A 12,738-nucleotide genomic window follows, 5' to 3' on the forward strand; every position below is an offset into this window, starting at 1 on the left:
ATTTACAAAGTAAAAACTAATACAGTTAGCAAAATGGCTGTTCCAGGTTACTACTCTTTGAGTTTACTTTCAATATGACTGAAAGTAAAACTGAAAATGATTCATCTTAAAACCTGCAGGGAGCTCACATTAACTGTCAGACTGATGCTTTGAGTCACAATGATCCACAGTTGTCAACTAATCTAACACACTGGGAGAATAATCACATTATTTGACACAGTGGCAGAGTTTTGTAATCCATAATTTATTTCTTAAATATGCCTTGTATGCATATGGTTGTGTATGGATAACAGTATGAAGAGGAAACAACAAAGAGATCAACAAACATACAATGTAAACATTTTCAAATGACAAAGGGGTAAAGGGATCAGAAGAACCATCAGAATGAACCTGCACCTCTGAGCGGCTGCAGGCGTCACAAAGTGCTTTGATTTCAGAGTAAAGATAATTGAGGAAGACATGAGGACTAGTTCACTGTACATATATGTGCATAGGACTGTGAGCGTTCAAATGTGCAGCTTTATGCAACGTTAGTGCTCAGAAACAAAAATAAACTATACTGTCCAACGACCGCCACCGTAGTGTTACATTATCAGCATGCAACATTCATTAACTGCTGCCTCTGTGGCGTCTCAAGCACCAACGGGCTACGAGCTAAAGAGGAACTGAGTGTTTTTCACATTTCAGGAGGGCAGACTGGATGGATCAGTTTGCATAGGTTTATGATGCCTACAGCGTTCCTGTCGGATCAGCTCTAACTGTGCACACACACAGTTCTTACTAATGGAAAAAAAAGACTCAAACTGGAAGCTGTCAAATTACTTGAGTTACTGTGAGAAGACCAACATCTGTCAGGAGTCAATATGACACAGCTTTCTCCTTGAAGCAGAGGCTTTCATACTGTGGGACGCGCCTCCCTGGAGGAACAAGGGGTGTAAGCAGCATGTTATGCCACTTTACATAACCCTTCTCTCAGTTAAATGTGAATGCACAGATATACATTTTCAGTTTCAGTGTGGCTTACATTAAACAACCAAGAATCTCCCTAGAAATCCTACAACAGCAGCACTCTATAACGGCACAACTTGCCCGAGAATCAGCATGTTTCATGTTGTTATTAGTATCAAATTATTCAGTGCCAGCAGCAAGAAATAAGCGCTAACAGCTAATTCAGCAGACTTTTAATGGCACTAATTTACTGAAACGTTTGCTAAAGTTGAAGATCAAAGCTAACCAATCTAACGGCATCAATGGCACAACTGCTGCTTTTTATTTACCTCAAAAGTCAGAGCAGGGAAAAGAGCCACACTATGGTTCTATGAGGGTGTTAAAAGTACAAGTCAGAAAACCAACAGAAGAACTTTTAGCCATTGTTAGCAATGCATTTCTAGGTATACAGCAAATACAAACACAGCAGCAGCCTGTCCACAGAGGGAAGTTGGACAGTACTGTGTGTACGACTGATTAATGACACACAAAGAACACAGAAGTGCTAATTAATGGTAAATTACTCCAGCTTTTGCTACGGTTGTTGAAGTGGGCAGCCATCTTAGATTCTCAGGTCAAGGTTGGTACGGTTCTTTCTGCGTTGGAAACCCGACTACAAGTGGAAATTTTCAAATGGAAACTCAGACTCTATATTCAAACTCATATTCTTTTTACTTTCAGTATAAACTGCAGCTGCTTTTTAACTGTACGTACTGTTACATACAGTATACAAAGCGCTGGAAGTAGTACTTTATCATAACATTGTCTCATAAACTTTGACCATCTTGCTCATATATCCGCAGCAGTCTCTAGTGTGAAATGAGCTTCATCTGTCAGCGTTCTCTAAGCGGCTTCAGCTGGTTCATACTCCTACAAGACATCATTAAACATCTTACGCTGCCAGAAAAGCATGGTGGACCGCATGCTGAAAAGGCAACCAGCTATACTAGGACAGTGTGGTGTTTTTGGCATGCTGCATTTGACATGTATGAAGACATAGCAAATCTTTGTCAGGCACGCGATGTGGTATGATGATAAGGGTATTGGAACGCACCCACTCATTCCAACTTCCACATTTAAATGTTTAAAAAACAGGGACTCTTATGTTGAAGTACTACCAGGAATAAAGACAGATGTTTGATTATTATGAAAGCTTCCTCTTATGTTCGGTATTTTTTGACTCTACAAAGGCTACAAAGGCTCCCATCACACTGACTCTTACGCTCCTAAAGCCCTGTCACTCTCTGTGTGTTTGTACACAGATATGTATTGTGTGTTGACAAAACAGTCAACAATTTCACAGTGCGTGGTGTGAAAAGAGGCTGGGGAGACGGCCACAGTGTCGGACTTTGAAACTCCAGCTGCAACCAATGTTGTCTATTTCCCTTTGCTTTAAAGTTATACGTAAATGCATTTACACTCAGTGCAGAAAGGGTTTTTATGGCTTTAACTTGTGTAAATTATCCTCTCGGTGACCATGCATGCACCAGTTATTATACACATTATCTATGTTACAGTGGACAACATTATAATGTACCAACAAAATCTGTTTACTGTGGAAGTAAACATGGTTATAAGCAGCTTTCATTACTACTGTAAGTCTTTATTCACAGAAACACTTGTGATGTTTTAGTGCTAACTAAAATAGACATCTAATTTCCAACTAGGGTATATAAAAGTAGCAGATGTGTTTAAATAACCCCTGATATTTGAATGCAACTTGACAGAAGTGTGTGTGGTACGTCTACAGGTAAGATTATGGTTGAGTGTCTGAACTAGAACTGAAAATATATATGGTCTGTGTCCTGCAGCAGCTGGTTCACCACTCCAGAGATCACACCAGTGGTTGGTTTAAAATCTTTGAAAGGTGAGTGACATACATGTTTAGGGCATATAAAGATGTTTGACGTCAACATTTACAGTAAGTAAACTCTAAAATTCTCCTTAATAATGCACACCTCCTGCAGACAATGTTCACAGTCAGTTGCAGATCATCTGTTGAACTGTCTGACATCAGCTTTCATTGATTCTAACAAACACACGGTACCAGCGAGCGTCTGGCTGTCACAATGTCACAAATCTTAGATGCAGAGAAATAAAGTGAATGCTATCAGACAGAAGGTTGTCACACTGAGCAGCTCCTGTGTCAATAAATGTTAGGACAGTCAGTGTAATTCCTGTCAAAGTATCCACCTGTGTACAGCCAATCCTCTGCTCCTGTGTGAGGGTTGGTTCCCAGCTGGAACCACCTGAAGACACAAAACATGTGAGACCTGCTTTTAACAATGGGGTTACAACAAATATTACATAACATGAGTAATAAAGGACTTGTGGAGCTTCCAGTTAAACTGTGACGACTTGAGAGAGGTGCCGCTGAACTGGGAGGGACTCAAAAGCCCTTTTCAGACATGAAATACACTAAATTGATGGCTTCAAACCTAATCTATTTAAAATATGTTTGTTTTTTTTGTCTGTCAGACATAATCCATATTTGTGTTAAAGTTCCTCATAGCTGTTATCAGACGTGACAAAACTGCTACAGGAAGAAAACTGTTGTCGGTGAAGTGCAGATGCAAGAAAACAGAGGAGTTGTGATGTTATATGTACGTAGGAAGTTATTTTCTTTCTTTTCTCACAAACTCAACACAACTTTTCTATGTGAAATTGGACAGAGGCAACAATGTTAGTTTAGTATATATTCATGATTTTCAAATTATTTTGTTGAGGGTTTAGTTACTGAGGGCCCAAAGAGAATACTCTGACTACATTTTCTGTAGGCAGCCAAAGAAAATAAGTCACAGTACAGCGAGTGCACTTTACCTGCTAACCATGTTAGCCTAAATGAATTTTAAACATAGAAAGCAAGTGTTTTCGCAGAACATCAAATCATTTTAATATTGCATTTTATACTGAAATGAAACAGAAGATGAGGTGTGGACGATATTCATTTGGTTTTTGAAAATAAAATATTATCAGCTGGGAATCCTAGAACAAGAACTACTAAGGAATGAAACTGAAATAAGTTAGCTGCAGTTATCAGATGATCTGCCATGTTGGATGCTGAGCTGTGATATCCAGAATGCTGTTTGAAAAGTTTGCACTTCACTTTATGGGCATCCATTTCAACAAAATGCAGCCAAACCAAAGACTTCCTTGAAATGGTTTAAATAAGTTAGACCTCCATTAGGATGACTGAACTGCTGTGAAAAAAATGTCCAGTCATTGAGAATATTGATCAACTGCAAATTCACATATTATGCATCAGGTTTTAGCTGAACTCTGTGTGGTATGAGGTTGTACCACATCTTTCTTAAGTGTCCATGTCCTTTCTCCATAATGACATAAAAGCATGTGAACACACCAAAGCTAGAACACAAATGTTTAACTTGGGAAACAGTAAAAATCTGAAGAACATGAATGTATTACTAATCTGAGTTCTCTGTCTGAATGGACAAGCCGTAGGAAATAAAATTGGTAAAACTTCTCACCTGGTTGACCATTCCTCCTCGTCCTTGGAGCGTTCTCTGCGTGCAGCTCTCTGCTTCTCTTCTAATCTCTCTTTCTCTGTACTTGCTGAATCTGTAAAAACACACAAACATCAGTGAAGATGCGTTTAAGGGATCATATGATGGTAACAAAAACAGACATGAGTGCAGTTTCAGCTTTTCTTAGTGAGTATTAAAGTCTTTCTGTCATGTTTTTGTGCAGCTGGTGGTACCTATGTCTCCATTTTCCATGGCTCTGATGTCGGGCCTCAGCCGGCAGTCCGTCGGTGCCAGTAGTCTCTCCATGCCAGGCTCCAGCTCGTTTAGTGTCATGGCAAAGCTGGTGAAGTTGTACATCTAAGAAAGGGACAAACGGAGGATACAGGGAAAATATACAAGATGGATGGATGGATGGAAACTTTAGTAATTCCAAGGGAAATTCAAGCAAGTTATATCAGGTAATTCAACAAATCTTAATGCATTTTACTACTTTTGAGACAAAACTTTCTGAAAAAAACAAAAAAAAATCAAGTTAGTGCTTGTTTTTTTTAAAAAGACATCCGTTTTCCAAAACACACATGTAAAAAAACTGACGAGTACCTCAGCAGCTCAGATGACTCCAAGTAAAAGAGGAAGATAATCACTCAATATAAAGTTTCACCCAAACGCACAACAATAAATGTTGATCGATACTAAACACCTCTGGTTTAATTTTCTTTTGAGCCTTCCACCTCTCAAACAAACAACAGATAGGTGGTGAACGGACTTTTGTTTGTGCTGCTCTAGGAGCCAATAGCTACATTTAAAAAGAATAAAATAAAATCAACAACTGCAGCAGCATCTTCAAGAAACAGTTACTATGATGCTTTAGATTCATAATTCAATCATTTAAATCCACAGAACATGTCATCAACAGTTATATTTCTTTGCAAAAGCACATTTACAGTGAAAACTGCACCAGGATTAAAGATTTGAATGTAATTTTTCAAAGCTATTAAATGCACATAATCTCATTCATATCAATAATTGGGGCTGAAGGCAGAAATCTCAGAGACAGATGATTAAATGAAACTATCTACATGGGCAGTTACCACTAGAGCTGGATTATAAATCTATTTTACTGTAAAACAGAACTGCAACTAGTTGTCACAAAATGCTTACCTTTCATCTTGCAACGCTATTTATCGAGTCATTAAATCCAGAAGACGTCCAACACGTTTGTAATCTTGCTGCACTGTGCCCTTACAGTTGAGTACTGTGTTTATTGTTCCATCAAAACATTAACGCTTCTATTAATAGGCACTTTTTTAAAAATTATTTTTGGATCACAACATATATGTGCAGCTCTATTTCACCCATAACTAATGTGTGAGACGCTGACCTGTGCTGAGTGAGGGGGCCGCGGTGTTATCCTCCACAGTAAGGCACTTCCTGGTATCACAGTCACAGTCTCTTCAACCTCTGGCATCTCATCTGCCTCCTCACCTTCAAACCCGTGTTCCTACACACAGAGACAGACACACGTCCCGATAAATAACACATCAGAAGGAGGCTGACGAGCTTCAGCTTACAGCACAAACAGTTCATGTGCAAACAGGTGATTCACAGAACTACGGCTGCCACAAATTCAACACGTTTCTCAAGCAACAATGCATGTCATTGCAAGACATTATGGATTAGTGCTGGCAATGATCTAATCATACACTACACTTTGAACATAACTGGAACTAGACAACAGCAGTAGCACACTACAGATATCAAATACACTTTACCTTACCTTCTACTAAAGCCACTGCATGTTATTGTGAAAGGAAAAGATACCATTTGAGAAAAGAATTTCAGAGTGATGAGTTACATGAAAGTCACATTTAAACATGTCCAAGACAAACGTGACAGCAAACTCTAAGCGGCATTTAATCAGATTTCAGACAAAGCAGAATCTCCTGAGGCTTCTTCACCTGTTTCAGCCTTTTGGAGTCGCTCCCGCTCTTCTTGTCTGACTTCTTGTACGTGTCGTAAACCTTGGGGTCCACACTGTACATGCACTCTGTCCACTTTCCATAAATCACTCGCCGCTTCTTCTTACTGGTTCAAAGACACCAAAGTCAGTAAAACTAATCTCAACCACATTTTACTGACGGTGCTGTCGTGGTTATGTCCTCACCTTTTGTCTTGAATGTGACCTTCTACTTTGTGCAGCTCTTTTCCAAACATCCCACATGGTTTGAAGTTCAGCACACACTTATCTCCCGTGCTGAAAAATGAAAAGCAAAAGAAATGTGTGTAATCAACAATCCAAAAATAACACAAATGTCAGGAAAGTGTTTGTTATTTCACCTGTGGTTGACAATCTCCACAGTTCCATATTGTTCAATCCAAAGTTTTCCCAAGATGATGTTATGCACACAGCACATCGGATTTGTCCACGTGTATGCTTCTTTATGTCTGCAACAAAAACCACAGCGTTTTAAAGGAAAAGTCACACCAATATATGCATGAAAAGATTTAAACCCCTCTCATGTCTGTGCTAAAAGTGAAGCCTGCAGTTCTGGAGAAAGATTGCTGATATTTAGCTAGTTACTAGATTTGGATACTTTGCATCCAAGTAGGGATTTACTGTCCCTCATGCTCCCCCTGCTACCTTCCTTCTTCCCATCTCCCCTCCCCATCTCTGTGCTCGAGCACAAACGTGCACAGGTCTCCATGGAATAGTGTTGTCAGTCCAGACCACTGTTTGTTTCCCATTCACAGAGCCAAGGTTGTGTATGAATCATAGAAGCTGAAAGGCAGAGACTCGACACTTCAAAAAACCTGAACAGAAATCCTTGAGAGAATTTTGTAGGGCCAAAGATGGCGGTTGCATGACACATGTCCTACCGCTTCCTCCAAAAAGGTCAGCAGTCTGCTTTGTAACAGCCGGACTGGGAATAGTTCAGCCAATCATAGCGGTGCACTGACAGAAGTGAGGCATTGTGAAACTGTGTGTATGGACAGTAAAAATAAAGTACAAAAGGAGGGAAAACCATGTCTGTGTAGATTCTCCTAAGACAGAGGTGTCAAACTCATCTTAGTTCAAGGACCACATGCAGTTCAACTTCATTTCCAGTCGACCACACCAGTAAAATCATAACAAAATAACCGATAAATAACTACAAATTTTTTCCTTTGTTTTAGTGCAAAAAAGTACTTTCAGACAATGTTGATATTTAATGAACTATCATTTATAGAAAACATTACTAACAACCTGAAATTCTTATGAAAAAAGGGAAATTTCAACAACATTATGCCTCAGTTTATCATTTGTGTGTCACAACTTACAGCTCACAGTGTCTACAAAGGCCTAACACATTTAGTCACAGGTATTTGCAACTGAACAATATAGTATTTAACCACTTGTCAAGATCAAAAAATGATTTTAAATTCCCATTCATTTCCACATCTGTGTAGCAAACTTGACATATCACCCAAACTAAAGTCAGAAACTACTGAGGAAGAAGGTTAACCCTGTAAAACCCACTGTTGCAGAAATACATCAGTTTTTAAAAAAAACATTATTTTCTTTTATTTATTTCTTTTTACTTTTTTCTAGATTTTTTTATATATTTATTTTTTTTGTTGATTTTTTTCTATATTTCAGTGCATATATTATTGCTATTATTATTTAGTTTTATTCAACTTTTTTTTTTTATCTACATTTGGGTTTATAGATAGATAGATAGATAGATAGATAGATAGATAGATAGATAGATAGATAGATAGATAGATAGATAGATAGATAGATAGATAGATAGATAGATCCATTCTCTATACACCGCTTTATCCTCACTAGGGTCGTGGGGGGTGCTGGAGTCTATCCCAGCTGACTCGGGCGAAGGCAGGGACACCCTGGACAGGTCGCCAGTCTGTCACAGGGCTACATATACAGACGAACAATCACACTCACATTCACACCTACGGACAATTTAGAGTCATCAATTAACCTCAGCATATTTTTGGACTGTGGGAGGAAGCCGGAGTACCCGGAGAAAACCCACGCATGCACAAGGAGAACATGCAAACTCCATGCAGAAAGATCCCAGGCCGAGATTTGAACCGGGGATCTTCTTGCTGCAAGGCCAAAGTGCTAACCACTACCCACTGTGCAGCCCATAGATAGATACAGGTTTTTTAAATGGATTTATTTTTTTGGACTTCTTTTTCCTATATTTAGGTCTTACAGGGTGAAACTGTCCCCCTGCCTTGTAAATGTAGAATACTTATACATAAAAATGCATAAAGGTTGTGGCAGAGCATCAATGATAGGGTTCAACTAAACTCTGTGACACTGAAGCTGCTGACTCACATTATATTGCACACTGTTCAGTGTCTTTAAATATTTTCACAGCAAGGATTCTTTTTCACTTTTGTAATTTCTAGAGTAGATTGGAGCCTCTGGTGGGCCTTATGTTTGACACCGCTGTCCTAAGAGCTTCATTTGACATCAACGAAGCTTGTTTTTCTGTTCCACAAGATTTTTCAACTATCATCCAAGAAGATTTTACATTTATTCTCACCCCCAAATAACATGGTCTTTTGAACTGAAACTGCTGGCTTTATCTTCATAGCTGCATCCTTCTAGCAAATTCCACCCATTAGATTCTGTTTCTTCTAATGTGACAGTTTCTGGTTTCATTAACAGCTGTGTGTTAATTAGAGGGCCTAGTAAGGAGGAATTTTGTTACCTATAAGCATGTCAGGCTGACAGTTTAAATAGCAGTTGTACTAATCTAAGCTGATTACCTGCTGCTTGTAGCTTCATACTGAACAAATATGAGGGTTGTATAAAAGTTCACATGTAATGCTCAGTCAGACAGCAAATAAGCAAACTTCCCAAAATGGTCAACTGTACAAGTTAGAAGCACAACAACAGAAAAGTAAGTGAGCTTGCAGAAACAAATACTCACTTTAGTAGCTCCAGTGTCATGGTGCCTTTAGGCTCAGCCTCCACACTTTTACCCCAGAACTTAAGTTTTGGGTAAATGGAGCCATGAAACTCGAACTCTTGCTTCAGAGACTGGGCGTGGAAGGCACTGATGGGAGGGTGGTGGCTCACCTGCTCAGAGATCAATCTGTATCCCTCTTCCTCTCTTAGAAAAACATAAACATAAAAAATTAAACACACGACTGGATTAAAAAAAATAAATAAAAAAATCGCTTTATCCTCCAGGCACAGCTTCTCACTCTCTCCAATACCTTGTGAGTTCATACGTCTCCCCGAGCAATGGATTAAATGGCTTTCCAGTCCGTTCCCATTGAGATGCTACAGCAGAGACAGCAAAGGCAGCGACAACCTGTCACACAGATGGAAACTCAATCAGAGCAGAGCCGCAGCCACTGACAGAAAATGAAATATAATTCCATTTAAAGAATATCTTTAGGAACAGAACATCTTTGGTTTATTTGTAATAGAAATAAAAACTGTCACATTCATGCATTATCTCTACCTGCATGCGGTCCATGGAATCAGATAAACTGCAGGCTTGGTGGATGAGGTGAGTGTGTTCCATGTACTCCGACATTCTCTGGAGAAAGCTCAGTGGCTCATTAAACACCACCGGCATCGCTATTTTGGACAGCTCCTGTGACACAACAACAAAAGAATCAATTGAGTTAAGTCAGAAACACAACAATAAAAGTGACAAGCTTTGTATCAGACTCAAAGAAAGACAATGCAATGTGGAACAAACTGCAGCGCTCAAACAACTCATGTTACTTAATGTTATGACATGGTTCTGCAACACGAAAACAGACTGATTTAATTTAGAAGCTTTTATTGCTAAACAGTTTTTAAAAAGGTGAACAAAAGAGGCAAAATACAAACAAAGAAGGGGCTGCTAAATCAAAGGAAAATACACTTTAAAAGAAGACTAGCACAGCTGAACACATTAGCAGCAACACCTCTGTACCTAGCATTTTTAAAAATTCAAACTCGTATTGTAAGTAAATCTTGCATGCAACAAAAACATCGTTGTTAACTGCAGGAACATGACGCTTACATTCACTTTCCACTACTCAGATGTTCATTTAAGTCATTTTCCTTATTTCAAAAGGCTACAAAAATGCATTTCCAAAGGCAAATGTAGAAAAGATGTCACTCATGACTAATCTTGTAGCAGAGCAATGAAAGGAAGTGCAAGTTATTCAATTATTTAACAAGAGAAAATACACTTACAACCAGCCAAGAATCTGACTGCAGCTTTCTTGGAGCAAAGTTGGTGTTACAAAATTAAAGAGCAGCTGCATATAATATCAGCTGTGCATAGCAGCCTTTTATTCTCACAGTTTCACATGGAGGCCTGTGGGACTCACCATGCCGATGCATTTCTTCAGTATACTCCACACACTGAAATTGTTTCTGGAGATCATCTCAGCGGGCAGGGTTTTCCTGGGACACATGTTGATTAAATGAGATTAAAAGAATCTTGAATGATCAAACTAATTTCCTGACAAAGCTGAAGCCGGCAAATTCTCTGCATTTGATTTTATTGTGAAGCACTTTGTGAATTTCCTTTCTGTGACAGGTGCTATATAAATAAACTTTGCTTGCATGAAGAAGAGATAATAATAATGCCGGTTCCCTTGGCCCCACAAGCTAACAGGAGAGTGCATGAAACCTTCAAACCCTTCATCTGAATACCGATGTGATCATGTGGGAACATGCATGATGCACATATATGTACAGGCATACCACACCTGTACATGAGTCCTCACCTGCGCTCCCACACTCCATTCTCCTGCGTGGCGCTGTCGTGAGACACCTGCTTGCTGTCAAACACCAGGGCATCTTTAAAACTGACCTCACATGAATCATCTGACTCCAGCCCTGAAGGAGATACAGGAAGGAATAAAGTAAAGACGACTTCATTCATTCATGTGGCCCCAAGAAGCAAGTATATTTAACTACTCGATTCGCTTGTCAGCCTGTCTCACCTGTCTCAGCGTCGTAAAACTCCTCCTCGCTGTTCATACTGAGCAGAGAAAGTAACTATGCGTTACTCAGAAGTCATGTTTCCAGCATCGGCCTGTCCCTGCAGCCCAGCCTCTCTCCAAGCATCACAGGCAGCCAGACACACTACCTGCAACACGGACAGCTCGTCACACCAAGCAAGGCAGCTGCCTGTGGCCGCTAATGCCACACATTACCCACTGCATGCTGTGACGAAATCAATAGCAGCTCGTTAAGTCCCAGTCTGCTCCTCAAAGAGCCTCAGATATCAGTTAGCTTTCTGGCTAGCTAGTTAGCCGTTAGCATCACTGCTGCAGTGAGTTAAAACGTTAGCTGGAGCAGACATTAGCTAACGACAACAGCACAGACGCCGACAAACCGACACAGACACTGACACGGACAATAAAATACAACGCAATTAGATGTACCCGCAAAATAAGGTCAAATTAAAGCGCTGGAAACATAAACAATCGAAGACTGGAGTCCCTCTAAAGCTGGGCGGAAGTGGGCGGCAAGGACACCGTGATTGGCAGGTGCGTCAGCGAATCAGATCGCAGCAAGCAGCGGTCTAGAAATAGAAGGTAAAGAGCAGATGTTGAGTCAAACAGCTATTTTCAACACACAACGTAAGTTCTGGACGTGACTTCTACAAGTATTAATTTATTACGACACTGAAACTGTTTACGAAGCAGAACTGCCAAAAAATTCTATGCTCACCAACTTTTCCCCCTAAAAGTGTCTTTTCAAAAGTCTTAAGGTTTTTAAATGAATTACAGTGTAAAAAAAAATACATATATTTTTATTTAGAAAAATAACATTTAGTTTATACATCGAAATAACCTTCATTTTTGTAAATACAGGTGCAAAATCATCCCAAACACGAAGATAATCAATGCATTGACCTGAGAGTAGTATTTCATTATTTTTAAATGCTTAAATGCATTTTAAGGACGATTTTGTCCTCTTTAGAATTGCCTTAATATTTTAGTTAAGGTTTTAAATGAATTACCTAGATTGGTTTAACACAAAATATCATTACATTTACTTTAATATATACCTCAAAATGACCTTCATTTTCTAAATACAGGTGCAAATTCACCCCAAACCAAATAGTTTTGCAGAATAAATTCACGTTAAGGACGTTACATGTTAAAATGTTACATGCTATGTTAGCTTTAAAATGTTCTCCCTTTTTTCAAGTACATCAGGATACTAAATTTCAGCTTAGTATCCTGTAAGAAACAGCTTACAGATTATATATAGTAATTTTGGTTGTTAAAG

The 12,738-nt window shown here is 39.2% G+C and overlaps 1 protein-coding gene across 1 annotated transcript; it reads right to left on the bottom strand.

The window, feature by feature from the left end:
* Window positions 1-223: 223 nt before the first annotated feature.
* Window positions 224-12,009, bottom strand: LOC110946447 (oxysterol-binding protein-related protein 2-like). Its single transcript, XM_022187986.2, has 14 exons — window positions 11,886-12,009; window positions 11,442-11,587; window positions 11,223-11,334; window positions 10,821-10,896; window positions 9,956-10,090; window positions 9,705-9,802; window positions 9,416-9,598; window positions 6,810-6,917; window positions 6,637-6,726; window positions 6,431-6,557; window positions 5,854-5,973; window positions 4,706-4,829; window positions 4,476-4,566; window positions 224-3,236 (listed from the first exon to the last, which is right to left on the bottom strand). The coding sequence occupies exons 2-14, from the start codon at window positions 11,476-11,478 to the stop codon at window positions 3,134-3,136; spliced, it is 1,404 nt and encodes a 467-aa protein (XP_022043678.1). The 5' UTR covers window positions 11,479-11,587; window positions 11,886-12,009; the 3' UTR covers window positions 224-3,133.
* Window positions 12,010-12,738: the final 729 nt, after the last annotated feature.

The sequence above is a fragment of the Acanthochromis polyacanthus genome, chromosome 6 (genome assembly GCF_021347895.1).
Source record: "Acanthochromis polyacanthus isolate Apoly-LR-REF ecotype Palm Island chromosome 6, KAUST_Apoly_ChrSc, whole genome shotgun sequence".
Lineage (NCBI taxonomy): Eukaryota > Metazoa > Chordata > Actinopteri > Pomacentridae > Acanthochromis > Acanthochromis polyacanthus.